The 27,940-nt window shown below is 53.8% G+C and overlaps 2 protein-coding genes across 4 annotated transcripts in view; one reads left to right on the forward strand and one right to left on the reverse strand.

The window, feature by feature from the left end:
* On the forward strand, positions 1-27,031 carry TGFB1 (transforming growth factor beta 1). Of its 2 annotated transcripts, none has more exons than XM_036345842.1 (7): positions 1-1,240; positions 4,078-4,238; positions 6,136-6,253; positions 7,837-7,914; positions 8,089-8,236; positions 13,680-13,833; positions 26,759-27,031. In XM_036345842.1, exons 1-7 carry the CDS (start codon positions 886-888, stop codon positions 26,765-26,767), a joined length of 1,023 nt encoding a protein of 340 aa, XP_036201735.1. In that variant the 5' UTR covers positions 1-885; the 3' UTR covers positions 26,768-27,031. The 2 variants fall into 2 exon arrangements, with proteins under 2 accessions (XP_036201735.1, XP_036201733.1); XM_036345840.1 differs by lacking the exon at positions 26,759-27,031 and adding an exon at positions 14,250-15,302 and having other exon boundaries at positions 2-1,240.
* The window catches only part of CCDC97 (coiled-coil domain containing 97), a 23,875-nt gene continuing 4,164 nt past the window's right edge, over positions 8,230-27,940 (reverse strand). The window contains exons 2-6 of one of the 2 annotated variants that reach the window (XM_036345843.1): positions 25,696-26,151; positions 23,841-24,122; positions 23,234-23,363; positions 21,345-21,407; positions 8,230-9,035 (exon numbers count right to left, since the gene is read on the reverse strand). In XM_036345843.1, the coding sequence (XP_036201736.1) occupies positions 8,867-9,035; positions 21,345-21,407; positions 23,234-23,363; positions 23,841-24,122; positions 25,696-26,151 (1,100 nt within the window). In that variant the 3' untranslated portion in view covers positions 8,230-8,866. Of the gene's footprint in view, positions 9,036-19,306; positions 21,408-23,233; positions 23,364-23,840; positions 24,123-25,695; positions 26,152-27,940 lie in introns of those variants that run through there. The other variant, XM_036345844.1, reaches the window with a different exon arrangement.

Genomic DNA, 27,940 nt, shown 5'->3' on the forward strand with positions numbered 1-27,940 from the left:
CTTCAAAACCCCCCGCCACTCTAGCCGGTCCTCGCTGCCCTCGCTGCCGCCGCCCTTCGCGCCCCGGGCCGCCCCACTCCCTCCTCCCGCGGCGGATCCACCAGACAGCTAGGCCCTGGCCGGGGGCAGGGGGGACGCCCCCTTAGGGGCACCCCCCCGGCTCGGAGCCACCCGCCGGGAGCGGAGGAAGGAGCAGCCCCGAGGCCCCAGAGTCTGAGACGAACCGCCCCCGCCGCCGCCGCCGCCGTGGGGAGGGGGGAGGAGGAGCGGGAGGAGGGACGAGCTGGTAGGAGAGGAAAAAAGTTTTGAGACTTTTCCGCTGCCGCTGGGAGCCGCAGGCGCGGGGACCGCTTGGCGCGACGCTGCCCAGCGAGGAGACAGGACTCGGGGATCCCAGATCGCCTCGCTGCCTCGGACGCTTGCTCCCTCCCTGCGCCCCCCCCCCGGCGTCCCTCAGGCACCCCACTCCGGACCAGCCCTCAGGAAACGCGAACCCGACCACCGCGAAGACTTGACCCAAGACCTTGGGCGCACCCCCTGCACGCTCCCCACCCCCAGCCTCTCCCACGAGCCCCCACGTCCAAGAACCCTTGTCCTCCGGGATCCGAGCAGAACCTCTGACCTGTCTCCGCTCCCCTGTTCAAGACCACCCACCTCTGGTACGAGATCGCTCCACCTTGGGTTTTTCCGTAGGACAACCAGCAGCCGCTCACCGGGACTCCCTCCTCCCTGGACCTCATCTTCCCCCCCACCCCCTTCACCCTCTGACTCTCCTACCTTTCGTCGGAAGACCCCCACCCCCAGCCCCAGCGGGAGCGGCGCCTCCCTTTCCCCACGGCAGCCCGGCCCGCGCTCTCGGCAGTGCCGGGGGGCGCTGCCTCCCCCATGCCGCCCTCCGGGCTGCGGCTGCTGCCGCTGCTGCTGCCGCTGCTGTGGCTACTAGTGCTGACGCCTGGCCGGCCGGCCGCCGGACTGTCCACCTGCAAGACCATCGACATGGAGATGGTGAAGCGGAAGCGCATTGAGGCCATCCGCGGCCAGATCCTGTCCAAGCTGCGTCTCACCAAGGCCCCGAGCCCGGGGGAGGTGCCGCCCGGCCCGCTGCCCGAGGCCGTGATGGCCCTTTACAACAGCACCCGCGACCGGGTGGCCGGGGAGAGCGCGGAGCCCGAGCCCGAGCCCGAGGCGGACTACTACGCCAAGGAGTTGACCCGCGTGCTGACGGTGGACAACAACCACGGTGAGCGCGGAGGGGGGGCGCCGGCACGCTGGGGTCCGGGAGGAAGCTGGCTGGAGGAAGAGGACTTGGGGGGCCCTGGGAACGCTGGAGGCTCCCCCGCCCCCCGAGAATAAATAGGGTTGAGCTTCCTACCCACCAGGTGCCTGGTCTTGAGAGGAGGAGACAGTGAGCGGATGGACCTCTTCTGGAGGCGACAGGGACATCCGGGGTCGCGGGGGAGTCCCCTCGTGGGAGAGAACATGGGGAGGGGGGTAGAAAAAGACTTCGCCTCCGGGGTGCCCTGGGGTCGGGGGTCTTGCGGTGGGGGCTGCAGGGAGGGAGCCGCTTTGGGGCTGGGGGAGGCAGTGGGGAGAGCTGACGCGGAGCTCGGGGGTCGTGAGGTGGGAAAAGCCAAGGACAGAGAAGCTAGGCGAAGATTAGCTCCCCAGGACCCGCAGGATGAAGTCCAGCCTCAGCATTAAGGCCTTTGGAGGTTCTGAGGAACGGAGTGGGCCCGCTTGCTGAGGGTGCAAGGAGCGGGGTGGGGGGTGCAGAGAGCCGGGCGGTGAGGGGTGAGAATCCGGGGAAGGAAGGGGCGCGAGGGCGGGGCTGCCAGGGATGCGCGGTGAGGTGCCCTGCGGGTTCCGCAGATGGACGTGCGAGGAGGAGGCCAGCGAGGAAGCGAGCCCCCACGAAACCTAGAAGACTGGGTCGCGGGAAGGAGTGTTACAGAGGCGGGGAGACAGGCGTGGGAAAGGCGGACGGGGGGGGGGGTGAAGGAGAGATAAACGGGGCCCTTGGCCGCAGCGAGCTCCCCGAGCTGCGGGCTGGAAGGGAGCGGGCTGAGCGAGGAGTGGAGCGCAGGGGGAGAGGTGGGTAGGTGCGATCTACAAGGTCGGGGTGAGGAGGTCCCACGTGGGTGCCACGCGCGGGGGGAGGAGCCGCGCGTCCGGAGCGGGGAGGACCCCACAGAGCTAAAGGCTGAGAGTCTAGACCCCACAGTGTCAGTTCCTCCCCGCGAGGCTGGGGAAACCCCAGCGTCCGGCCGCCTCGCCCGTCCGCCCTCTTCCCTTTCCTTCCCGTGCCCCGGGGGGCGGGGATCGCGCGCGGAGCCTGGGGCGAGATGAGGCAGGTCCGGTCCCCGCCCTCGCGGCGGCGGCGGCGCCTCCCGCCCTCTTCACCCCAGTTCCGGGCGGGACTACCGTGGGCCCGCCCCGTCGGCGCCCACGCGGGGACCCAAGGGTCCCAAGTGGCCCTGCGACTTGGGGCGGTCCCCCTCCTTTCACCTTCTCTCGTGGGCGCTGGACTTGTGGGTCCCCAGCCCATTCTTTTGCCCAATTGTGGCTCCAGCCAAATGATGCCCATCCCCCTCACAGATCTGCCTCACCTTTTCCGTAACCGCTTCATCTTTTTTGTAGAGATTTAACAATGATACCTTCAATCCTCTCCCTCTGGCTCCCAAACCCAGTGTCCCTCTCCGAGTGTGTGTGTGTGTGTGTGTGTGTGTGTGTGTGTGTGTGTCTTTCCATCTCGCCCTCATCTTCATTAGTCTCCATCTCCTGCCTCTACTTCTTCACACCTCCTCCTACCGCTCCGGGTCTGGTCCCTGGTCTCTGTGGTCTCTCCCTCCCTCCCTCTGTGGATCCCTGCCCTTTCTCTCTCTCCCTTCCTCCCTATCTGTCTCCCTTCCTCTGGGGGTTGCTGAGTAACCCCTGGGCCAAGATAGTGCTTATTTGCAGGAGGCAGGACTGGCCTGGCTCGAGTGGGGATGAGTAGAGGATGGGGGCCCACAGAAGGGATTTCCTCTGACATTTCTCAGAGCCTGTCTCTGTTTTTACCTCCCCACTGCAGAGGCCTAAAGCAGATGCCCCCGTTCATCCCGGAGTTCCCTCCACCTCAACCCCAGACTTTTCATAGCCTAGAAAACACTTGCTAATTTTCTCCCCACTCCCAGGCCATTCCTACCTAGAATGAACTTTGCCTTTTCTAACCAGCTGAGGGAGGAAGCAATTGATAATAACAACAATAATAAGATCACATTAGCTTAGGGGTTGTCTGGAAGCTGTCTGCTTGAGTTTGAATCCCCATTCTGCAGCTTCCTAGCTATGTGACTTTGGGGCAAATCACTTGATCTCTTTGTGCCTCTGTTTTACTACCTAGAGAATGGGTATAATAATAGTATCTTCCTCATGGGATTGTTGTGATGTTTAAATGCAAAATGCTTTGAATAGCAGCTGGCAAATAGGGAGGTCTTTAACACACACATTAGGGTGACTATTGTGTGCAGACCCTGTGCCATGTGCTTCATCTGCCTTATCTCACTTCACACTCATCCTGCAAGCCATCCTTGTGTCACAGGTGAGAATCTGGCACAGGAACTGACTTGCTCAGAGTTACACCAGCACTTCAGTTAGGAGACCCTGGGGTGGAAGGCAGGGAGCTTGATGTGGTTGCCATTTTCCAAAGAATAGCAGGAAACTGAGGCTCCAAGAAGGGATGGGACTTGCCAAGGTCACAGAGCTCAAGGCAGCAGAGGCATGGTCTGCTCCAAATGCCCTTGCCCCTACACTGCCATGGAACTTGCATTTGAGGCTCCAAGTACTGGGAAGAGCTGAGCAAACAAAGCTGACACCTTTGGTGCCAGGCTGTATTGAGTGGGCACTTGACTGATGATGGAAGAGAAGGGTTTTAGAGAGGAGGAAACGAACCCAGAGAGAGCAAGCCACTCATCCAAGGTCAGGGTCGGACTCCAACCCAGGCTGTCAGCTCTGGAGCCCATGCTCTTCACACTTGGGGTGCATCAGCTCCCCTGCCACTGCCACACCCCTGACATCCCCTTCTCCACTCCTTCTGCCTAGAAATCTATAAGAAATTCAAGCACAACTCACACAGCATATATATGTTCTTCAACACGTCGGATCTCCGGGAAGCAGTGCCTGAACCCCACTTGCTCTTCCGGGCCGAGCTGCGCCTGCAGAGGCACAAGTTGAAAGTGGGGCAACACGTGGAGCTGTACCAGGTGGGGGCATGGGCCAGGTGGGCCACTGGGCCATGGGTGACGGCAAGGGCCACACAGACAGACCCTGAAAGACAGAAGAGCACAGGCCATGGAATCATAGGGCTCTTTAAAATGTCAGACTCCTAGCACCCTAGAATGTTAGCCACTTAGAAGGCTGGAATCTTAGCAATTGGATTCTAGAATGCAGGTATCTTGAAAGTTGGAATCTGTAGAACAGTTCAGGGTTCTGGACCTTCTCTGTCCCATAGGGAAGCCACTAGTTACATATGGCCATTTAAGTTTTTAACAATTAAAAGCAAAAATTCAGCCCTGACCGGTTTGGCTCAGTGGATAGAGCGTCAGCCTGCGGACTCAAGGGTCCCAGGTTCGATTCCGGTCAAGGGCATGTACCTTGGTTGTGGGCACATCCCCAGTAGGAGGTGTGCAGGAGGCAGCTGATTGATGTTTCTCTCTCATTGATGTTTCTGACTCTATTCCTCTCCCTTCCTCTCTGTAAAAAATCAATAAAATATATTTTTTAAAAAAGTTTTTTACAATTAAAAGCAAAATTCAGCTCTGACCAGTTTGGCTCAGTGGATAGAGCGTCAGCCTGTGGACTGAAGGGTCCCAGGTTCGATTCCAGTCGAGGGCATGAACCTTGGTTGTGGGCACATCCCCAGTAGGAGGTGTGCAGGAGGCAGCTGATCGATGTTTCTCTCTCATCGATGTTTCTAACTCTCTATCCTTCTCCCTTCCTCTCTGTAAAAAATCAATAAAATATATTTTTTAAAAAATTCAATTCCTCAGTCCCACTGGCCATATTTCAAGCAGCCACAGTCACATGTGGTTATCAGCTATTTGGGACACCACAGATAAAGAATATTTCTGTTGTGACAAAGGGGTCTCTTGGATAGCTCTAGAAAATTTGGAATCTTCAGGAAGATTGGGGCCTCTGGAAGAGATGGGGTCTCTGAAGGTCAAGTGGCCTAGAATCCATGTCATATGGAACTTTAGACGTGATGGTAGATAGTAGAGGGAACTTTGTCTCATGTTAACTTCTTGGCATCTAGAGACCCCAACTTTATGCTGCCACTTCCGGAGCGTTCTGTCCAGAACCAGGGATCATTCCACAGGAGAGCAGTGTCTGCAGAGGCTAGGTTTATGGCGTGTCAAACTCCTGGACTTGTGGAACATTAGTCTTTTAGATCAACGGTTCTCAACCTGTGGGTCGCGACCCCTTTGGCGGTCGAAGGACCCTTTCACAGGGGTCGCCTAAGACCATCCTGCATATCAGATATTTACATTACGATTCATAACAGTAGCAACATTACAGTTATGAAGTAGCAATGAAAATAATTTTATGGTTGGGTCACAACATGAGGAACTGTATTTAAAGGGCCAGAAGGTTGAGAACCACTGTCTTAGAACTTCCTGGGCTCATTGACTGTCATTCTTGGGATGCTGTCAAGCCCTGGAGTTATAGTATGACTTCTAACATAAGCCCCTAGAAAGTGATATAGACCCAGAATGCAGGGTGTTAAATGTGCGGAAATGTGTGCTGAGCGAAGCCCAGGATGTCTGCAGGGAAATCTGAGCAGTGGGCTGTCCAAGCTCAAAGGGGCCTGACATTTCACCAGCAAGGAAACTGAAGCCGAGAGAGAGAAGAATTTCCTTGGCTCCAAAGAGGAGCAGGGCCCGAGGCTGAGCAGCTCAGGTGCCGACCCCCAGGCTGGAGCTCTCTGTGGCACAGGTGGTTCCCGTGGGCCCCCAGGGCATGGATGTCCGGGAGGGAACTGTCCATGGGACTGTCTGAAGGCCCATTTAGAGGAGCAGATGGGGTGGGGGTGCAGGCAGTGGACGTGGAGGCGCATGGCAGCATCTACCCACCATCTCTCTCTTTCTATTCGTCACCCCCCAGAAATACAGCAACAATTCCTGGCGCTACCTCAGCAACCAGGTGCTGGATTCCGGCGACACACCTGAGTGGCTGTCCTTTGAGGTCACTGCAGTTGTGCGGCAGTGGCTGAACTACAGAGGTGAGGACCACTTGTTTGCCCCACCCTGTTTTGCAATGGGGTCGACCCCATTGTCCTGCAACTACTCTACCTAGCACCCCCGCCCCCCTGGCCCTATGTTGGTGCCAAAGAGCCGGGACCTGGCCCTCCTCCCAGACACTCAAACCTGAGTGATTAATGGCTTGATCCATTTCCTGAGCACCGGACCTGTACTGGGTGATTCTGGGGACACAGTAGTGATAAAAACAACTCCATCTTTGTCCTCACAGAGCTCATGATCCATTGTTGGGGTGGGGGAAGAGGATGAAAGACCTATAAATCAACTAGTAATGACCCAGAGTGGGCAGGCTTGGAATGGGGAGCCCAGAGGAGGTGGCTGCACAGTCTGGGATCAAGGAGGGCTTCCTGGACAGCAGAGCCAATGTCTGCTGAGTGGAACCAGCCCAGGAAAGAAGGAGGGCAAGACTGATGGAGGCAGAGGGACAGGATATGCAAAGGCCTTTATTCGGGGGAGAGCCTGGCACATCCAATCTGTCTGGAAGAAGATGGCCTCTGTCCTGTCCCAGCTGAGCCCACAGTGCCCACATCTCCCTTCCTAATATCCCTCTTACTCATGCTTCCATTCAGTAAATGCTAGTAGGTGCCTGCTCTGTGCCTGGCCTGGGTGGTGGTGCAAGGGAGACAGTGGTAACCAAGCAGATTTCTAGGCGCTGTCCTCACCATTACTTCCAGGCACCTAGGAAGTCTTGCCAAAGCCCTAGCAGGCAGTGATGACTAGAATGATCAGGGCCAGAAGAGGGGAGCCCAGAGCAGATACGCAAACCCATCTGGAGGAGGTGGTCCAGGAGGGCTTCCCGAGGTTAAGGGTGAATGTGTTGAGACTCGTGGCATAAGTGGTGGTTTGGCCAGATGAAAAGATGGGGGTTAGGGAGCATGTGGGCATTGGGAGGAGTGTCTGGGGCCACTGGACAAAGGCCTATCTTGGTCATTATTTGAGCCCAGAGCACCCAGTACAGGGTCCAGCACATAGTAGGAGCTTAGAAAATCCACCCATTCACTCAAGAAGCCTTTCTCCCAGCCCTGCCTTTTCCCACTGGGGGCAAGTCACTTCCTGTGTGCCTGGGCATCCCCTCCTGGAACATGGGTGGCTGTGGTGAGGGTCTAATGCCCACAGAGTGTTCAGAACATGCCTGGCACTCTGCGTGCCCTCCTGCACTCAGTAGAAGTTTGTTTTTATCATTGTGGGCCAGGCCCTGCAGGGAACAAGAAAGCAAGGATCCCTGCCCCCATGCATCCTGCTCTCCACTGAGAACAATGAGGGAAATAAATAGCCAAATACAAAGGACCCAGAGGGTCAGGGCTATGGAGAAAGTAAAGTGGTGTCATCGTGGGAATGGGGCCTGCACCCCGCAGGGCCTCTTGGAGGAGGTGACATTTGAACTGAGACCTGAAGGTGGAGGGAGAGGCAGCAAGGCAGAGAGCTGCGGCAACAGGGTCAAGAGGCTGCAGTGAGAGGGCAGCTGGGTTTGAGCCTTCCTGCCTTCTCCCCCAGGGGCTGGGTGAGCCACACCCTCACACTGGCTCCCCTCTCCTCACTCTCACAGGCGAAATCCAGGGCTTTCGTCTCAGTGCCCATTGCTCCTGTGACAGCAAAGATAACATACTCCATGTGGAAATCAACGGTGAGGCCCACCCTTCTGTCCCGGTGCAGGTGCCGTGTGCAGTGCGTGTGTGCGTGTGTGTGTGTGTGTGTGTGTGTGTGTGTCCCCTCCTCTCCCTGCCCATCCCCCACTCGCCACCTAAGAGTGTGTGTTTGTCTCCCCACCCCTCACCCCCTGACTCCCAAACTAAAACAGGAATCAGTATTGGCCGCCGGGGTGACCTGGCCACCATTCATGGCATGAACCGGCCCTTCCTGCTTCTCATGGCCACCCCGCTGGAGAGAGCCCAGCACCTGCACAGCCCCCGACACCGCCGAGCCCTGGACACCAACTACTGCTTCAGGTGAAAACTGAGGCCTTCCAGCCTGGGCGGCCTGACCAGGTGCTGCAGGGTGGGCACCTGGCTGGTACTATACTCGGGCTAGTATCTCCTTCAGCCTGGAAAACTCAGGGGATGAGGTTTGAGTCCTAGAATGCAGGGATGTGTGACCTGGGAGTCCTAGAACGTGGAGATCAGGTTGTTTTCTTGTGTGTGTGTGGGAATCAGAGGCTATTAGAATGTTGAACACCAAGAATGTGGGGATTCAGTCTCTGACATTACTGGCAGGTTGAGATCCTAGAGTGTTCGGATTCTAGGATGCTAGAATTCAGTGTTAGTTATTGAAATCTAACAGTGTTGGACTCAAAGAGTGTTGGGATCCTAGAATTTGGGAATTCAGAATTGGAAGGTTGCCCTTGTTGGATTCCTGTTTATTGACAGATTGGCGTCTCCAGTGCTGGCAGATTGCAGTCCTCGAATCTGGGGCTCAGAAGGATAAAATCCTGTGTTAAAATGTTAGGATTCACAAATGGGATCTGGAGAAAGCCAGAATATGGGCACCCTAGAATACTGGGGCTTGGTGTTAGCATGCTGCATTCTATGAAGGCTGGGATCTAGACAGTGGCAGCTTGGCCCTCTTGAGTGATGATGGGCTCAGAACTTTGGAATGTTGGAATGCGGTATTGAAATATTGGAATTCAAGAATGCCAAGATCCTCGAGAGTTGGAATGTGGAACTCCTAGAAAGTTGGAAATGATGTTGGAGTGTGAGTGTCTTGAGGTGCTGGCGTACTGCAGTCCAAGAAAGTTGAAAACTTGGATTTCTAAAATGTTAAAATTCAGAGTTAGAATGTTGTGGTTAGAATTATAATATGATCCTGCCCCTCCCTTGCTTAATAAATTAAAATATAGATATATATTTTTAAATATATATATTTTTATTGATTTCAGAGGGGAAGGGAGAAAGAGAGAGAGATAGAAACATCCATGATGAGAGAGAATCATTCATCGACTGCCTCCTGCATGCACCCTACTGGGGATCGAGCCCGCAACCCTGACCTCCTGGTTCATAGGTAGACGCTCAACCACTGAGCTATGCCGGCCTGGCCTCTGCTTAATATTTTGATGGTGCCTCTGGGGCTTTGTCATGTGCTAGTCCCCAGCTGGAAAGTCAGCTCTTCTCCCAAGTTCCTTGCAGATCCTACCCTCAGCCCAGCAACTCTGTGAATGAATGAACATCTGAGGTCTTGAGTGCCAAAAGCTAATAACATTACAAAGAAAGGCAGCCAGCCATGTAAGCCTCCATTGAGAGGGACACAATATCACCTAGGAAGTCTTGCAAAAAAAAAAAAAAAAATTGAACCTGAAGTTGATCAAGATGGTAGCTCCAACTTCCAGTTTTCTAGAACTATAGGGATAGTGGAGCATGTTAAACACCACCACAGGCACGCAGTCAGCAACATCTAGATTGTGGGAAACCTGACTTAGTTTCTTCAACACATACAATGCAAGGTGGGAAATAAAGAATGGTTCTGTAGATTTAAAAAACAATCTTAAGAGATACATCAACCAAGAGCAATGCGTAAACCTTATTTGGATCTTAATTTGTGCAGACTAAAAAAAAAAATGTTTATGAGACAGTTGGGGAAATGTGAACTCTAACTAGATATCTGATGATATCAAGGAATTATTAATTTGTCTTATGTGGTATTGTGGTTATGTTTTAAAATAGCACTGAATTTCTTGGAGATACATATAGAAATATTTATGGGTGGAGTGATATGGGGAGAGGAAGTGGTAGGGGCAGAGATACAGTGAGGTTGGCCATGACTTGCTAAATGTTGAAGCTGGGTGATGGAGATATGAGGGTTCAATATAATATTCTCTGCTTTTGTGTATGTTTGAGGTTCAAAAACCATCTTCTTGTTCTTAGCTCAATCACCATCTCCACTGGGAAGCTTCCCTGACCCTTCCTTCCCCAGCACCCAGAGTCCATGTGGGGCCCTGGGTTTCTTATACTCATCAGGCCCTGTTGGGTCCTAATGGGCTGACTGAATGAGAGAGCTTTGTAAGGGCCTGTGTGTATAACAGGGCCCGGAATGCAGCAGGCCCTGAAGTGTAAGTGCCTCAGGGCCACTTGGAGAACTTGTTAAATCTGGCCTGCTAGCCCTCACCTCCCACCCCCAGTTTCTGGTTCAGGAGGTCTGGGGTAGGGCCTGAGAATTTGCATTCCCCATAAGTTCCTGGTGATACTGCTGCTTATCCTGGGACCTCACATGGAGAATGGCTGAGTTGGGTAATAGAATCACGGACTCTTCAAATCTTAGCCCTCAGAACCCGTCAGATTTGGAACACAAAGTAAAGATTATTCTGGACAGTGACTCTTCCACTTTTGTGAGTCCAGGACCCCACTGAGAAGCCAGAAGCCAGGCACCTTTCCTCCCAGAAGTATGTGCATACATACACATCTCTGTGCATATGGTTTGGGGGGCTCAGGACCCTCCCTGAGCCCATACATAGACTTCCTGATACCTCTTAGTCCCTCAGGTTATCAACACTTTATTTGATCCAACATTGCTCCATCTTTGATGGGGAAACTGAGTCCTAACCAGACTGTGGAGGGACCAGCAGAGCTCAGGGGTCTCAGTTCCCTGACTCCCTTCTTAGGGCTCTGTGGCTTATGGAAAGGACTTGCCCCAGGAGAGCCTGTGCCATCGCTCCTTTGCCCTCTGCTCAAGCTGACATGGTTGTACTGGGCAGATGAGGCCAAAGCTCTGGGGTGGCACAGAGTCAGCTGTGAACCTGGCCTCAAGCTCCACCCCTTACATACTGTATGTGAGCAGGCAACATCCTTCTCTGAGGCTCAGTTTTTCATCCTTCAAATGGGAATAATAATAAGGTCTGCCTTGCGGGGTTTTGAAGTGAATTGATGAATTCTCTATTGATTACTATTTGAATAGGTAAATACATGCACATGGACCAAACCTAGAAAGGATCTCAGAGACCCTCCAGCTCTAACCCCCAACCTCTCACTGAAGAGGCAGCTACTTTTATTATATTTGTGTCTCCTTCCAAAGAGTATCTGCATGAGACACTTACATATAGCCATATATTAATTTATTTTGTCCAAATTATAGTCTTATATTTGAGGGGAGTGAAGGGACTACATTTTTTTTCCAGATTCTAGAAGTAACACATATCCACTCTTAAGAATTTGGAAAGGATAAAGAATATTGTCCATCATACTAAGTATAAATGCCATAGAAATATAACTATAAAAGATATTACTCATTATACCACACACAAAATATCACCATCAACATTTCAATAAATTTCCTTCCAGTTGCTTTATGCCAAACAGAATTTGGATCATACAGTACCTGTAGCTTTGCATAGTGCTTCTTTCACATGTTATAAACATGGAATATAAAGATCTTGTCTGCCCATGAGTCAAGCTTTTTAGCCAAGCTCTCTGTCCATCTCAGCCATGGTCCCAGGGGTCTGCGCATTTAGTGCCCAGGTCCTTTCAAACAAACAGAAGCCTGGGCCCCAACTTGGGAGGACTGGCCTTTGGATCTGAACATGGCACAGAGACCATAAATCCAGAACAGTAGCATCTTATACACCACTATTCTCCAATGTGCTTTAAAAAAATTTTTTTTTTTATTGATTTCGGAGAGGAAGGGAAAGGGAAAGAGAGATAGAAACATTAATGATGAGAGAGAATCATTGATCAGCTGCCTCCTGCATGTCCCCTCCTAGAGATCGAGTCCACAACCCGGGCATGTGCCCTTGACTGGAATTGAACCTGGGATCCTTCAGTCTGCAGGCCAACATTCTATCCACTGAGCAAAACCAGCCAGGGCTCCAATGTGCTTTTTAAAAACCTAACCCATTGAACAATTAATTTATACATCCAATATTTGCAGAGTGCCTACAGTGTGCCAGGCACTGTTGTAGGCACTAGGGATACATTGGGAGAGAAAACAGACAAAAAGTCCTGTCCTCAGAGGAAGGCAGATAATGAACAGATAAATCAATATCAAATAAATAAAAGAGCAGATAGCTAAAAGTTCCAAGAAGGAAAATAAAACAGATGAAAGAGAAAGAAAGAAAGAGATATTGGAGAGTATTTTTCCTATCCTGATTTTTATTATGAAAATTTCAAATGTATATAAAAGCAACCAGGATAGTATAATGAACTCTTATTCAGCTTCCACAGGTTTTAAGATTTTGTCCCACTTCAGACACAGACATTTTCTTTCTTTTTTTTTTTTTGACACAGACATTTTCATATTTTCTTGTATACCTGCAATGCTGTAGTTACACTGGATGGAACTGTCTTTTGGATTGGTATTTTGGGTAGGATGGTCCAGGAAGGACTTTCTAAAGAGATGACATTAGCCCTGGCTGGGTTGGCTTAGTGGATAGAGCATCGGCCTGCAGACTGAAGGGTCCCAGGTTCGGTTCCGTTTAAGGTTTTGGGCTCGATCCCCAGTAGGGGGTGTGCAGGAGGCAGCTGATCAGCGATTCTCTCTCATCATTGATGTTTCTATCTCTCTCTCCCTCTCCCGTCCTCTCTGAAATTAATTTGAAGAAAAAAAAAGAGATGACATTAATTTGTTTAACTATTTATTGAGCACCCACTGCATGCCAGGCAGTGTTCTAGGATTGAGGCTCCCTGAGTGAAGGACATTTAAGCAAATAATTAAAGGAAGTAAAGAAATAAGCTGGAGCAGAAATTTGTGTGAACAGTAAGCCAGTCAGAGACAACAACAAGTGCAAAGGCCCTGAGGTAGGACCGTTTGAGGAACAGTGAGGACACTAGTATGACTGGAGTAGAGTGAAAATGGAGAGGGAATTGAGATGAGCCAAATCCAGTAGTGCCTTGTGGTTCATGGTGAGGACTTCTGGCATTTGTCCTTAGTGAAGCGGGGCCATGTTCAGAGCAGAAGAGCGACATGACAGTCTCTCGCATTTGGCCCTAGAGGACAGGGGTTTCTGTCTGTTTTGTTTGTACTGAGTCCCTGTAGATCCCAGGGCAGCAGACACTAGTTCAGTAAACATTTGTTGCACATGTAGGATGTATCAGTACACATGGAGCTGCGCTGTTTCATGTTCTAGTGTATGGATGTGCCATGATTTACTTAGCTGTCCCTGTGGATGGCCATTGGCTTCCTACAGGCTTGTTTTGAGCCCTGCACGAGACCCTGTTTATTATGTTGCTCTTAGCACAGTGCTTGACTGGAGGAAGTGCTTTATCAGTGCTGGCCATCATCAGTATTGTAACTGTTGGCTGTTGTTATCACTGTGGGTGCAAGGGAGACCAAGATGGAGATGGTGCAAACACACACACACACACACACACACACACACACACACACACACAGAGGAGGAGGGGCATGGCTAGCCCTTGCAGGCCCCTCTGTCGCCCTGACCTGGATTCCTCACCCTTGTCCCGCCCGCAGCTCCACGGAGAAAAACTGCTGCGTGCGGCAGCTCTACATCGACTTCCGCAAGGATCTGGGCTGGAAATGGATCCACGAGCCCAAGGGCTACCACGCCAACTTCTGCCTGGGGCCCTGCCCCTACATTTGGAGCCTGGAAACGCAGTACAGCAAGGTGCGTCTGGCCCGGGCTGGCGATAGCAGGGACCAAGGGAGGGGAGGGAGAGAGGTACACGCAGAGATGAAGGGCGGAAGGGAGAAATAGAGACAGAGAGACTGGAGAGGGTGGTAGAGATGGGAGAGAAGCTGGAGACCGGTCTGCACAGTTAGAGACGAGGCATATGGGGAGACCCACGGGACGGAGTAGCTCGGAAGGAGAAAGAGAAACCGAGAGATGAGACAGAATGAAAAAGGCAGGAAGGCACAGGTTGATACACAGAGACAAGAAGATGGAAGGAGAAAGAATGATTGAGATACAAATCAAGAGTGGGAAATGCGGAGCGGCAGAGATTGAGCCCTAAGGGGTGAGAAGAGGTGTAGGGAGATGGGAGCAATCTGACCCCTGCCCTGACCCCGCCCATCCGCCCGCAGGTCCTGGCCCTATACAACCAGCACAACCCCGGCGCGTCGGCGGCGCCCTGCTGCGTGCCGCAGGCGCTGGAGCCTCTGCCTATTGTGTACTACGTGGGCCGCAAGCCCAAGGTGGAGCAGCTGTCCAACATGATCGTGCGCTCCTGCAAGTGCAGCTGAGCCCCCTACCCCTCCCGCCCCGCCCCGGCAGGCCCGGCCCCGCCTCCCCTTCCCCTGCCCGTCGCGCCGGGCTGTATTTAAGGACACCGGCCCCACCCCCCTTCTCCCGGCCAAGCCCACCTCGGGGCCCATTAAAGGTGGAGAGAGGACTGGGGTCTCGGTGTCCTTGGCTGACAGGGTCTCTACCGATGTTCCTGGACTCCCGCTCCATCTGCCGCCTCCTGTCTCTCTCTTCACTTTTCATTTGCCCCTCCTACCACTTACCAAGCACTTCTTATGTTCCAGGTACTCCTGGTAAGCACTACATTTATTTATTGAGCACTTTGGGCCTTGTTCTAAGTGCTTATGTTAATCAACTCACTCACCATAACAAGCTCTGGGGATTCTTATAACGCCCACTTTAAAGGTGAGGAAACTCAAGTCCAGAGAGGTTAAGAGACTCGTTCCTGCCCACCAGGAACCTACTTTTCCGGGAAGAGACAGACATTGTAAATGGCATGAAGGCAGGAAAGCAGGATGGAGTGTGAGATGGGACAGGGAGGATCTCTTGGAGGAGGTAGCTTTTGGGACCTGAAGGCAGCTTAGGGGAGGAAGAGGGAGTGTGTTCTGGGAAGGACAGAAGGCAAGGCCGGGAGTGAGGATAAACTTGGGGTGAGGGAGGGAGGAACAAGGTCAGTGTGGTTGGAAAGGAGGGCCAAGGGGAAGGGTGTTGGGAGCTGAGTCAGATGGTAACACCCACAGGCCAGAGAGTGATAATCCTCCATGCCAGGTATGAATCTACCAGCTCACTGCATTCTCCCCACAGCGCAGCAGAGCAGGGGTTGGCAAACTACAGCCTGCAGGCAAATTCTGACCTGCTGCCTGTTTCTGTAAATAAAGTTTTATTGGAGCACAGCCATGTCTCTGGCTGTTTTAGTGCTACAAGGGCGAAGTCGAGAAGAAACTGTATGCAAAGTCAAAAGTCTTTGCTATTGGGCTCTTTATAGAAAAATCTTGCCAACTCCTGCAACAGAGACCACCTTACAGATGGGAATACTGTGGCACAGAGAGGTTACTTGTTAGCGCACAAGCAGCAGAGCTGGCACTCAAACCAGGCAGCGGCAGTTAAGGCTCTCTGCACTGGTGCTGCTTGCAGGGCACATCAGCCCTGGGGGAGGTGGGAACCTGTGAGAATCTGTACCTGGGGGATGATGGAGCCATGACAAGACTCTGGATAGAGATGGGATATGATTTGACTTCGGTGCTTAGAGATCCCTTTGGCTGATGGTGGAGAGTAGACTGAATGGAGCCGTGGGCGACTGCAGGAACAGCAGGGGTTCAGGTGAGAGATGCTGGTACTCTGCGGCCGGTGGGTTCCCTCTGGGCCTTGTCTCTTCCCCTCTGCTGTGGTCTTGCTTGTGAATTCTCCCTTGCTTCCTCTTTCTCTGGCATCTTGGTTTCCTTTCCTCCTCCCCGGTTTCAATTCCCTCATCTGGCCCCCACCCTCCTTCCCTGGTCCCAGGCCTTGAACTACTGCTTTGCGCAGAGGTGCCCGGGGGAAGGGGGAGGTTTGGGCAGCACTAGGTCTGAATGAGTGGGCCTTGGGATCCTACCAGCCCAGCCTGGGGTAGCAATGTGGTCATTCCACCTGCCACAGGTCTGGGAGCAATGAGGGCTGGGTAGTGTGGGGGCAGGAGGAGTTCACTATTCAAGGAAATGCAGCCATTGTCACTGGCCTCCTATGAAAGGACACAGTGACATGGAAGTCACTGTGGCCCCTGAGGATGTGGCACATGTGTTCACACATTCATTCACATATACAGGGGTTGAAGCATGGACAGTGTCCCACAATGAACACGCCGGAACTCCTGCAGGACACTTGGCAGCAGGCATAGCCCACATGTGACACCCCATTACATAGCCCAGCCTGGAGCCTCACTGGGACCCAGCACAAGCAGAGATGTCAATAGGGACACAGCAAAACACATCCACACAAACACATCCTGTAGGGTCACAGTCACAACCACCACATACCAGATACAGATTCAGAGACTGTGCCACACACCTCACAGAATAAGGAAATGAAACAGGCCACCAGCAGTTTACACAAACATCCTCTATGGATGGGGTCATAGTCACAAACAGGCACACGAACTGACTCGTCACAGTCCCACCCAGACACACACCATACACGGAGATCTGACACGTCACGGTCTCACAGACTGCCAGGTGGTCATGCCCACTCAGTTTGACATTTCACAGCCCCACACACTCAGGCCTGGGGAGTCCCACATGGCCCTGCAGAAGGCAGCTGACCCGTCTTAGCCAGACACACTGTCACAGCCCGGTCTGGTCCCAGACAGAGCAGTCCCACAAACCCAGACACATCCCCAGGGTCGTGGCCCTCACAAGCCCAGCTCGTGCCTGGGCCTCAGGACAAGTCCTGGCTGCACCCTGGGGATTCACTCACACTCCCAGTGCTGAGCCCTGGCCACGCCCTCTTGACACACCCCGCCCACCTGCCTGCTGCCAGAAAAACTTTCGGGCTCAGCACCTTCTCACCACGTGAGCTCTGCTCCTGCCCCCACCTTCCTCGCTGGGGTGGCCAGGCCTGTAGGGATAAGGCATCTCAGGCCCCCAGCTAACCGCATGGGCAGGACCCGGGGTTCAGGGTGTTCTCCCCTCCCCCAAAGCCCAGGCTCAGGGAGGGAAGTTGAAGGCGGGTAGCCTGGGTTCCGGCTGAAGCCCCAGCTTCCTATCCAGCCCCCAGAGGGCAGGAAGCTGGGTTAGGGGAGGCCAGCTCAGGCCTTCCTGCCCCCCTCCCCCAGACAGGCCTGGGACTGGGGTCAGTGGGTAACAGAAAGAGAGAGACAAACAGCCCATTGCCTCCTAAATTGCTGGACATTCCAAGCATTGGTCTCTTGTGTTTCTAATGTGAATTTGAATGTGTTCAGGACCTTTGTGTGTGTGTGTGTCCCCAAGTTTTGTGGTGTGAGTTTTATGTGTCTAGCATAGGGGTCTTAACATACCAGCTGGGTGCCCACAGGCTGTGAGGGGATTTTCAGTGTGTGTGTGTTCCCAGCACGCGCTAAGCTCCATGTGCTGGTGACTGCTGTGTTCCTCGTGTGTGTGGTTGCTGTACAAGTCGGTGTGCTCTCTGGGCTGTGTCCTGACACGTGTGATTTGGGAGGTCTGTGTTACAATAGGTCATATGCCTGGGGCGTGTTATGTGTCTGAATTTTTTTCTTAGCATCTTTGCTGTTTTCCTCCAGGTGAGTTTATGTATCTTCAGTGTAATTTTGACTTGAAATGTGGATATTTTGTGTATGTTTATGGGCCTGGGAGAACGATGTGTTTCCAGAGGTGGTGTGTATTTTGTTTCTTACACATGAGCAGTGTTTTCAATGTGTGTGCGACAGTTCCCAGTGTCTGGGCCAGCTGTTTCTGGGTTATACTTTGTGACCAGTGTGTGCGCCGCTGGTGTGCTGAGCATGTTTGTGTGTCCACGGTGTGTCTCCAGCATGCTTGCTGTCGTTCTCCGGGGTGTGTGTGTGTATCCGCCCATCGTGGGGACTGGTGTTTTCAGCCTCTGTGGGTGTCTGAGCAGGTGGTGTCTGTGTCGTCCCACATGTGGGCTGGTGGCCTCAGTGTGTGAGCAGTTGTGTAGGTTTCTATTTTGCATCGCCTTTCAGGGCATTTTGAGCTCGCAGTGGGATGTGTATGTGTGTTCATGTTCACGAGCACTTTGTGCTGCTGTTTCCAGGGGAGGGGGAATTGTGCGTCCTCAGCAAAGTTGCTGGCATCCTGGGCAGCAAGCCCAGTGGCCTCCGGGCTGAGTGGAGGCTGCCTCTGCGGTATGTCCCCTCGCCGGCTGGTGCCACGCTGGCTCAGGGCTGGCTGTGGCGGGCAGGGCAGGGCAGGGGCTGCGGTGGGCACTGGACCTGCGCCCAGCCCTTGGTATAAATATCCCGGCTGCCGGCGGCAGTGTTTACTCTGTCCCAGCCCCGGGGGTGGTGGCAGCCCAGCAGGTCCTGGGGGCCAGTTGGGGGGGGGGGGTGACCAGGCCACAGCATAGACACTTCCTTCTGGCCAGACAGGCTGCAACCTCACTGCCCTTCCCACCCCCTTTCTGGGTGGAGGTGACCCCTCATTCTGGGCTCCCAGGAGCCACCAGTGAACCTCTAACCTGGATGTCTTCTCTGGGCTTCCAGGGTTTGGGAGCCAGAGAAGAGAGGACAGAGATTGAGATGGATATGACGGGGGCTGGCCAAGACAGCAGGGAGAAGGATAGGAAAACATGAGGGCAAACAAGCAGGAGTGACACAGGGAGGGGAGGCCCCAACAGAAAGGCAGGGGAAATGGGGACATGAGACAGTGAGGGAAGCTCAGGGAGCCATGAGGGAGAGAAAGGAGGCAGACGCCCAGAAGAACGAGGAAGAAAGGGTAGACAATGACAGCCAGAGAGGTGCAGAGACAGAATGAAAGGGTGATAGAGAGGAGGGTGGGGGGTAGAGGGAGAGAAGCAGGACAAAGGACAGAGCAGGCAGGCATTAGAGGCTTGTGGAGTCCCTGTCAGCTTTGGCAGGAAGCACAGAGGTGTCAGACGTGGGGGTGGCAGCCAGGACAGACAGGAGACTGGGGGTGGGGGCCGGATGTGCACTGAGAGACGCTCCCCCAGCAGGGCCCTCCCTTCCTGACTCAGCCTCTCCACCCACCCCAACCCCAGACCTGGGAGCGAGGGCCAGGCCACTGGGGCACCTCCAGGCCTCAGCACAGAGGCCGTGACCTTTGGGAAGTGTCTCTCCATTCCTCTTGACTAGCTCCACCTCCACCTCCGCTACAGACGCTGGTCTCCCACCATCTGACTCACCCTAATTCCTATCCAACAGTGTTCACTTAAAACAAAAATTTATGTACGGCACAGTATACCACAGATTTAATGATCAAATGGTGAAAATGTGCACTAAGGGCTGATGCCTGGAGTAGGAGTGTGCTCACAACCTGAGGGCATAAGCACAGGTACCAGGACACACGTCTCTCCTGTGAGTCAGCTGCCTGGACGACCCTGGGCCTCCTCCGGGAGGTGGATTACCAGTACTGATAGCACGAGGCGCACAGGACCGTGATGGTTGGGATTCAAATACTGACTTCTCCGTCAAGATGATTCAGTCAAGTCTGTGTGGAGGACGGTGCCTGGTGCCAACAGAGGCCCCCAAAGCTTAGCTGCTATCGTCATCAACAGCTAAGTCTTCTCGTCTTCCCATGTGAGGACGTCTGTGCATCTGTCCACCCTGAGTGCCGACAGCTGACCGCAGGCCAGTGGAGCGCTCTAGGACTTGTGGTTCTAGACCTGCCTTTTCACCTCTGAAGGCTGCCCGCCTTCCTGGGCCTCCCTTGCCCGGTCTGTGAGTTGAGTCCCTACTTCGCAGCAATGTCTGGAGGATTCAGCGCAGTGTCAAGCACCTGGCTCGGGCCTGGCACAGGACAGAACTGCTCAGAAACCAGAACTTCCCTTTTTTTTTCTCATTGAACAGCCTGAACGTCCCTCCGGGCCCATCCGGCTCTCACTTTCCGTGTCTGGCTCTAATTCTGGCTGACCCAGAGGGCAGAGCTAAGGCCTGGGGGTCGTCATGGCCCTAGGAGGCCTCCAGGCCTCTGCCCACTCTGGACTACATGCCCCAAGAGGCAGCTTGAAGGGTCCTTTAGGTTTGGCTGTGGAAGGACGCCGCTACTGCTGTGCACAGGGCTGAGAGGCCCCAGGCCCCACCTCCCTGACCCGTGGCCATGCCCTCCTCCAGCAGACGGCCCTTTTCCATGTGTCTACTGGGGGAGCATGAGCTGGGTGTGGGGGCATGGGAAGGCGGGATGCCTGGGTTCCCACAGGCCGGTGGCTGAGTCACCAGGCGGCCATCTGGCTCCCATTAGCCGGGGAGGCAGGGGGCTCTGTGGGGCGGGCCTGTGGCTGGCTGGGGGCAGAGACGAGGGGCAGCCTGTGTGTGTGGGATGACTCAGGACCCATGATAACAGCCTGTGCGTATTTGGGGAGTGTAAACAAGAGGGAGAGAGAGGCAGAGGAAGTGAAGAAAGGGAAAATTGTGGCTGGGCAGAGGGGGGCTGTGGGCTGGGAGGGGAGAGTGCCCCTCCTCCCACTCCCAAGCTGGCAGGCCCAGGATACCCAGTGCTTCCCCTGCCCATCCCTCCCAGGGCTGGGTCCCAGTGGAGAGGTGATGGCTGTGGACACCTGTGGTCTCCCTCTGCCTACAGTGAGGCCACACTCAGCAGCCAGACTGGGGATGGCACTGAAACCCAGAGATAAAGGCTGAGAGATGGAAACGGACTGGCAGGAAGAACCACAGGCCCACAAGGCCGAAGGAGAGAAGGGAACATATAGAGGCAAGGAGAGCTTGACAAATGGGATAGGTGAATAACAGAGTAGGGACCAGGAGGGGAGATAGCGAGCTGCTCTGGGGCCCAGGGATCAGCCCGACCCCACGTTGGGCACTGGTGTCGACTTGGCTGGCTCTAGCTACAAAGGGCCCTGCTGGACTTGGTCAAGGGAAGGATGTTCACCCTGTTGTGGGGACAGAGGCCAAGGCACAGAACGAGGAGGAGAAACAGAAAGGCAGAGAGGAAAGAGACTGAGGTGGAGAGAGGGAGACGGAAAGGCAGGGAGAAAAAGAGACCAAAGACAGAGAAAGAAACCCAGAGAAACAGCAATGAAGACAGAAGCAGGGTTGGGTTGGGGGGAACTGCAGACACAGCGGGAGGGGCAGTCTGAGATGGGACCAGACCCTATGAGGCAGCTTCACTGGGGTCCCTGGAGAAAGTCTCTGAGCCGGCCACTGATCAGCTGCCTTGTTTGGGGGGGAGCGGGGAAAACAGGGCGGGTAGCTGGGCCATCAGTCCCCGTCTAGCTCCGGGCTAGGTGCATCCTCAGGCTCCTCCTCATCAAAGTACCTCTCTTCCTCATCCCGGGCCACAATGTCCAGGTTGTCGAAGTCGGGGTTATCATCCACGGCGCTGCAGAGGGAGGAGGGGGGTGTCAGAGGCTGGCTCTGCCTGGGCCCAGACCCCACCCTTTGGGGAAGCTGGGGAAATGGCTCGGCCCTGTAAGGTCAAAGGCCATATGCTGGCAGCTCTAAGATTCAGCTAACCCCCTTGGAGGGGGATGTTGGGTCTCTCAGGGCTTCAAACAAAAGGCAGTATTTTTCCAAATCAGAGATTTTACATAAAAACTTCTGGTTTCTCTTTAAAAGCTGGAAGATGTGATATGGTGACACTGGGGCCCACATTCCCAAGGCAGTGGTTCTCAACCTGGAAGGCTGTGTCCCCTCAGATGACATCTGGTGATAACCGGAGACATTTGGTTGTCAAAACTGGGGAGCTGCTACTGGCACCTAGTGGGTGGAGGCCAGGGTACTACTCAGCGTTCTGGTGCACTAGGATAGGCCGGGCTCACAAAGAATTATGCTGACCCAAGATCATTGGTTCTGAGGCCCAGAAACTGCATTAAAGTGACAAGTGATCCTAAAATGTGAGGAGCCGGACTCCACTCCAAATCCTCCCTCAGCTCCCATCAAGCTCACTTTGTGCAGAAAGCCCTGTCCATTCTGCCCTCCCTCCTGCCACTCGGGCAGCCTTGCTATTCTTCCATGCCACCCTAGGGCCCTTCCCCCAGATAGCTGTCACTCACCCTTCACTTCCTGCAGATCTACTCAGAGAGCCTTTCCTGGCCACCTTGTCTCCCCCATCCCCACCTTTTCTTCGTGGCCCATCACCACCAAACGCTTGATGCTGCTTGTCCTCACTACAGTGGGACCTCCTTCAGGGCTGGAATCCTCTCATCGGTTTTGTTTCCTGCTCTATCCCAAGCCTGGACACAGCAGACACTCAGCAAGAGGTGGCTGAACACCATGAGGGACCATGTGGCCCTGCTGCCCCGCAGTGGCCTCTGGATAGGGGACAGGCTTTGTCTCCATCATTCCTCATTCCTCACGCCAGGCCTGGGTTCCTTGTGGGTTTCATGGCAGCAATGGTGCCCTCACTGAGGGCTCCCTCCCTCACTCTGTGGACATTCAGGCTGCAAGGCTGGTCCAGGCTGGAAGATACCACCTGGACCTGACTCCAGAGCCAGGGTGTCCAGATTGGGCCAGTGGCTGTTATGATCCCCATTCAGCTGACGTGCCCCCAAAGGTCTGCTTGTTCACACTGCATCAGAGTTGTGTTTGAAACCAGGGCCCTCTGCTGCCATGCTGGTGTTCAGGACCACAAGCCAGATTGCCTCAGTGGACAAACCACTTATCTTTGATTTTGATAGTTCGCTCTCCTGCGTCCTTCTCCCTGATAGTAAAATCCTTTTCACAGCAGGTGGCCCATGCATCTTGGCCCTGAGGTTATACTGGAGAAATTACCTACCAACACTGCAGGGCCCCCACCACAGGCCCCTCCCGCTACACATTAGCTTTGCCAGGGATTACTTCCTGCAGCATGAGGTGTGGGGTTCCGGGGGACATTTGGGAGGCCTGGGGTAGTGGCATCCTGCCAGGCCACCAAGTGAAAATGTTTCAATATCTTATCGAGTTGAATGTCAGCCCTGCTCATTCCCTCCTTACATTTGGGGAGAGGATTGAGGCTCTCAGATGGACAAAGCTAGTCCAAGGTCACCCACTGGTCTTTGGTTGGTCTGAAACCCTGAGGCTGTCTGACCTCAGGGCCCATGGCCTGGAACTGTTCTGGGGCCTTCTAGCAACACGGAGGCCCTCCATGGAGATGCCTGGGACCTGGCATGCAGCTGAGGGCTATAGGGTGCTGGGTTGGGGGGACGAGGAGGTAGAGGCATGAAGCACCTGTAGTCAAAGTCCCCGTCCTTGCCGTCCAGGAAGCGCTGGTGCATCCGGCTGGTGAACTCTTCCCGCAGGATCAGCCTCTCCTCGGAGTCGGGAATCCAGGCCTCCGAATCTTTTCCAGGGCTCTGGTCTGCGGGGGAGACGCCCACAGTGAGGGAGTGTGAGGGGGACACTCACGTAGGTGCTGAACACAGTTCAGAGAGCTGCATCCTTTGTGCTGGTGGCACTGGGAACATAACAGTGACCAGAAAGCCCGCAGTCCCTGCCCTCCTGGAGCACACACCAAGCACATGACAACCAGTGCTCCGCGGACTGCAGAATAGGGTCAGGATTAGACACCTGAGGGTGGTGAAGGGAAGGCATTCCCGGCAGAGGGAACGTCATGAGCAAAGGCCTGGCGGCGAGGGATTGCTTGGTGCTTTTCAGGAGTGGGGTCGGAGATGCTGGAGAGGTCGGGAAGGGCTAGGGCACACAGGGCTCTTGGTTCTGGCAGGACAGGGTCTCAATGTCTACTCCTGCAGGTGGGGCCCAGCCTGGTGCCATGGACTGAGGAGACTCCAGGACTGTGGAGTCCAGATACTGGGGCTCCCCTGCTGCTGGTCCTCACCTTCCTTGTCACTGTCCTCTTCCTCTTCCTCCTCCTCCTCCAGACAGGCCTCCTCCTCCTCCTGCTGCTGGAGCAGCCGTTGCTGCAGTTCCTGTTCCTGGTAGGATTGCAGCAGCAGGTCGGAGAGTGGGCAAGGGGGTGTGCCGGGGGAGCCGGGCTTGGGTGGCTGGTGGGCTGGGGTGCGGGCACTGAGCTCCTCCTGGGTTAAGTACTGCCCGATGTACTGCTCATACAGCAGCGGAGCCCGGAACCGCATCTGCTCGTCACTGAAGTACTCACCCCCTGCACAGAGGAGACAGAGTAGGGTCAGGAGCCTATGGGCGGGGCCAGGGGCTGCGTGCAGGGTGAGGGTATCTAGGCAGACATGTGTCCATGCATGTGTGTGTGATCATGCTGGTAGGAAGACATGAACACACAAGTGCAAGTGTGCACACATTCAAATATGTAGGAAAATATGCAGATGCCTGAGGTCCCGTGGCCACCAGTATTCATGCATGCATCTGAGCACATTTGTATGACCAGGCCTGTATCCGCATGCCTACTCATGTGTCCAAGCATGTGTCTGCACAGTAAGGCCCATGAATATCCTGCCCCTGAGGCAGTGGCGGCCTGTGGACAAGATGCCAGGGCAGGACTCACAATCCCCTGCCCACATCCTCCTGTGGGTGTCCACACACTGCCACAGGTACCTGTGACTGCAGTGTGCAGATGTTGCAGGCGGATGTATGCGCAGTCTATAGGCTGTGTGCCTGTCCACTGAGTCCCATTCTGGCTGTTGGTGCACACATCTGGACACCTAAGTGTATGTCTATGGGAGCTGGCATGTGTCCGCACAGGAGCAGGTAAAACAGGGCCTCTGCCCAGGTGAGGTTTTCCGGGTGGTCTTCCAGACCCCAGCTCTCCCTAGTGCTCCTCTCTGCAGCCACCCCCCAGGTGGGCCTGGCATCCCTAACACCCTAAACCCGGGTCCTCTGCATTTCTCCTGGCTGCCTGTTCCTACAGGGGCAGTTCTGTGCCTCAGTTGACAGTTTAAGGGAACCTGGTCCTTCCTGCCCTACTTTCAGAGCCCAGGGTGGGAATCTACCTGAATCCTGGCCTCTGGAGCACCTGAGCGTGACCATCCCTGTCCTGCCTCCCATCTTGCCCTCTCTTACCCCCAGCTTTTGTATTTCCCACAAGATTCTGTTTCTCTCCCTCCTTTTTCCTGGCTCTCAGTCACCCTCTCCTTCTCTGACCTCAGTTTCTGTCATCCAGCGCCCCCATTCATTCTCTCCTGTTTTCACCTTGCTCATCTGTTGCTGTGTCCCACTCTTTCATTTCCCTCAGCCCATGCCTTTTCCCTAACAAGAAACTTCACTTTCTCTGCTTCATTTGCTCTCATCTTTTACCTTTAGTTCTGGTGTCTTTGGTCACAAAAACACTTGTCAGGTCATGGTCAAACAGGTATTGATTGATGTTTTCCTTCATGCTTTTCATTCACGTGTGCCTTGTTTGAGAGGGCCTTTATGTGCCCAGGGTCATAAACACACTCCCCTAGGTTTCCAGCAATGCCTTTGTGTTCGGTGTGAGGGAGCGTTCTAATTTTCCTGACAGATAACCAGTTATCATGGCTCTAGGCACTGTGCCCTCGGTTCACAGATCTGAAATGGTACTTCGGTCATTCCCATTCTCTTTCCCTGGGTCCCTATTTGCGTAGTCTACCTAATGTCACCCTGTCACTTCACATTTGTCTGTCTCTCCCTGAATCCCTGATTCAGCACTTGTCTCCCAGGATCTCTGTCTGTTTCTGCTCTTGCATCCTTCTTATTAGCTCTGCCTTGCTTTCCCCTCCTGTCCAGTCCACCTGCCCCCACACCTTGGATGAGCTCACGCAGGGCAGCGTAGCGCCGGTTACGCAGGCGAGTACGCAGGGTGCGGGGCCGAGCGGTGCCCTGCCGGGCTACCTCCGCACAGTAGAAGTCTGCACGGTGATCACCACGTAGGTGGCCAAAGCAGGCCAGGTGCTCCTCGCGGAGGCCTGTGCGGAAACGCTCTAGAAACACCAGTGGCTTCTCGTGATACAGCTGGCCCAGGATGGCCACTTTCTCCTGCTCGGTCAGGTCAGGCTCTCCTTGCTGCTGGCTGCATACAGGCAGGTGGCTGGCAGCCACAGCATGCAGCATAGCACTCACTGCTGCATTCTCAGTCCCAGAGGTGTCACTGCCCAGGGCCTTTGGAACGGCCTCTGCTGCTTCCACCTTGTCCAGGGGTCTGGATGGGACTGGCATCCAGCTCAGCTCCCCCCAGTGCCCAGAACTGGGCTCTGTGCAGCCTGTGGGTAGAGGGGAGATGCTTTAGTCTGGGATGGGAGTGGGGGTGAGTAGAAGGGAGTGGGGTGAGTAGGAGGGACTGGGTGCTCAGTCCCTCACTCACTTCACATTTATTGAGCACCTACTATAATCTGGGCACTGTGTTAGGCCTTAGAAATACCACAATAAACAAGAAGTTGACATTTCAGTGGGAGGCACAGATAATCAAAAACATTTACTAAAAACATATAGTGTGTTAGAAAACATACAGTGTTAGGTGGTTTAAGAGCTATGCAAAAAAATTCAGAGGAAAAGGAGAAAATGGGGGACATGGAGGGGGAAAGGCTGCAATTTTAAGACAGAGAGAGCTTGCCTAAAAAGTGACATTTCAGTAGAGACCTGGGTTGGTGAGGAACAGAACTATGATATTTCTGGGGGAGAAGAGTTTCAGACAGAGGGAACAGCCAGTGCAAAGGCCCTGAGGCAGGAGTGTTTGGTGTAGTTACTTGGTCCTTTACCACTTTGTTCACCGATTCACTCAATTCTTTGCCTTTTCGTTTGTTCACAAAATGTAATACATTCACTAACTTGTTCACTCACTCATTCATTCTCTTCCAAACCATTCTTTAGCAACTCTAAAGCTATTCAAGGCCCTGAACTGAGTAATGCTGAGGAGCCACAGGAGGAATCCAAGCCAGCTCCTATCCTCATGAAGCACCCAGTTGATGGAGGAATAGGAAAGATCAAAGACAATACAGGCCCTGGAAAATGGAAAGCTGAGAGCTAGGCTGCAGCAAGCAGGAGCTAAGTACAGACAAAAAGTATAGATAACTCCTTGCCCTGGCTGGTGTGGCTCAGTTGGTTGGGCATTGTTGTCCTGTGCACCAAAAAGATGAGGGGTGTGCAGGAGGCAGCTCACTGATATTACGCTCTCACATCGACGTTTCTCTCTTCTCCCTTCCTCTCTCTCTAAAAATCAATAAACTATTCTTTTTTTTAAAAAAAAAAAAAGAAAGAAAGAAAGTATAGCCCTAGCCGGTTCGGCTCAGTGGATAGAGCATTGGCCTGCAGACTGAAGGGTCCTGGGTTCAATTCTGGTTAAGGACACATGCCAGGGTTGCGGGCTCGAGCCCTGATGAATGATTTTCTCTCATCATTGATGTTTCTATCTCTCTCTTCCTCTTTGAAATCAATAAAAATACGTTTTAAAAAAGAAAGTATAGACAATTCCTTTAGGTAGCTTAGCTGGGATGGAGAAAAATAAGGGGGTAATGATTACAGGTACATGGGTTTCAGATTTTTAAAAAAATACATATTTTTATTGATTTCAGAGAGGAAGGGAGAGGGAGAGAGAGATAGAAACATCAATGATGAGAGGGAATCATCAACTGGCCACCTCCTGCATGTCCCCCCCGACTGGGGATTGAGCCCAAAACCCAGGAATGTGCCCTGACTGGGAATCGAACTGTGACCTCCTGGTTCATAGGTCGACACTCAATCATTGATCCATGCCAGCCGGACACGGGAAGATTTAAACACACAAAAAAATTTTTTTTAAAGCTGAGCTAGACCAGAGTAGGTGCTGTGGAGGAAGGGACAAGAGGAGTGGTGGTTAGAAAGATGTCTGGGGCCCGGCTGGCATGGCTCGGTGGTTGAGTGTTTACCTATGAACCAGGAGGTCAGGGTTCGATTCCTGGTCAGGGCACATGCCCGGGTTGTGGACTCGATCCCCAGTGTGGGGCATGCAGGAGGCAACCGATTAATGACTCTCTCTCATCACTGATGTTTCTATCTCTCTATTCCTCTCCCTTC

The sequence above is a fragment of the Myotis myotis genome, unplaced genomic scaffold (assembly GCF_014108235.1).
Source record: "Myotis myotis isolate mMyoMyo1 unplaced genomic scaffold, mMyoMyo1.p scaffold_m19_p_19, whole genome shotgun sequence".
In the NCBI taxonomy this organism is placed as follows: Eukaryota; Metazoa; Chordata; class Mammalia; order Chiroptera; family Vespertilionidae; genus Myotis; species Myotis myotis.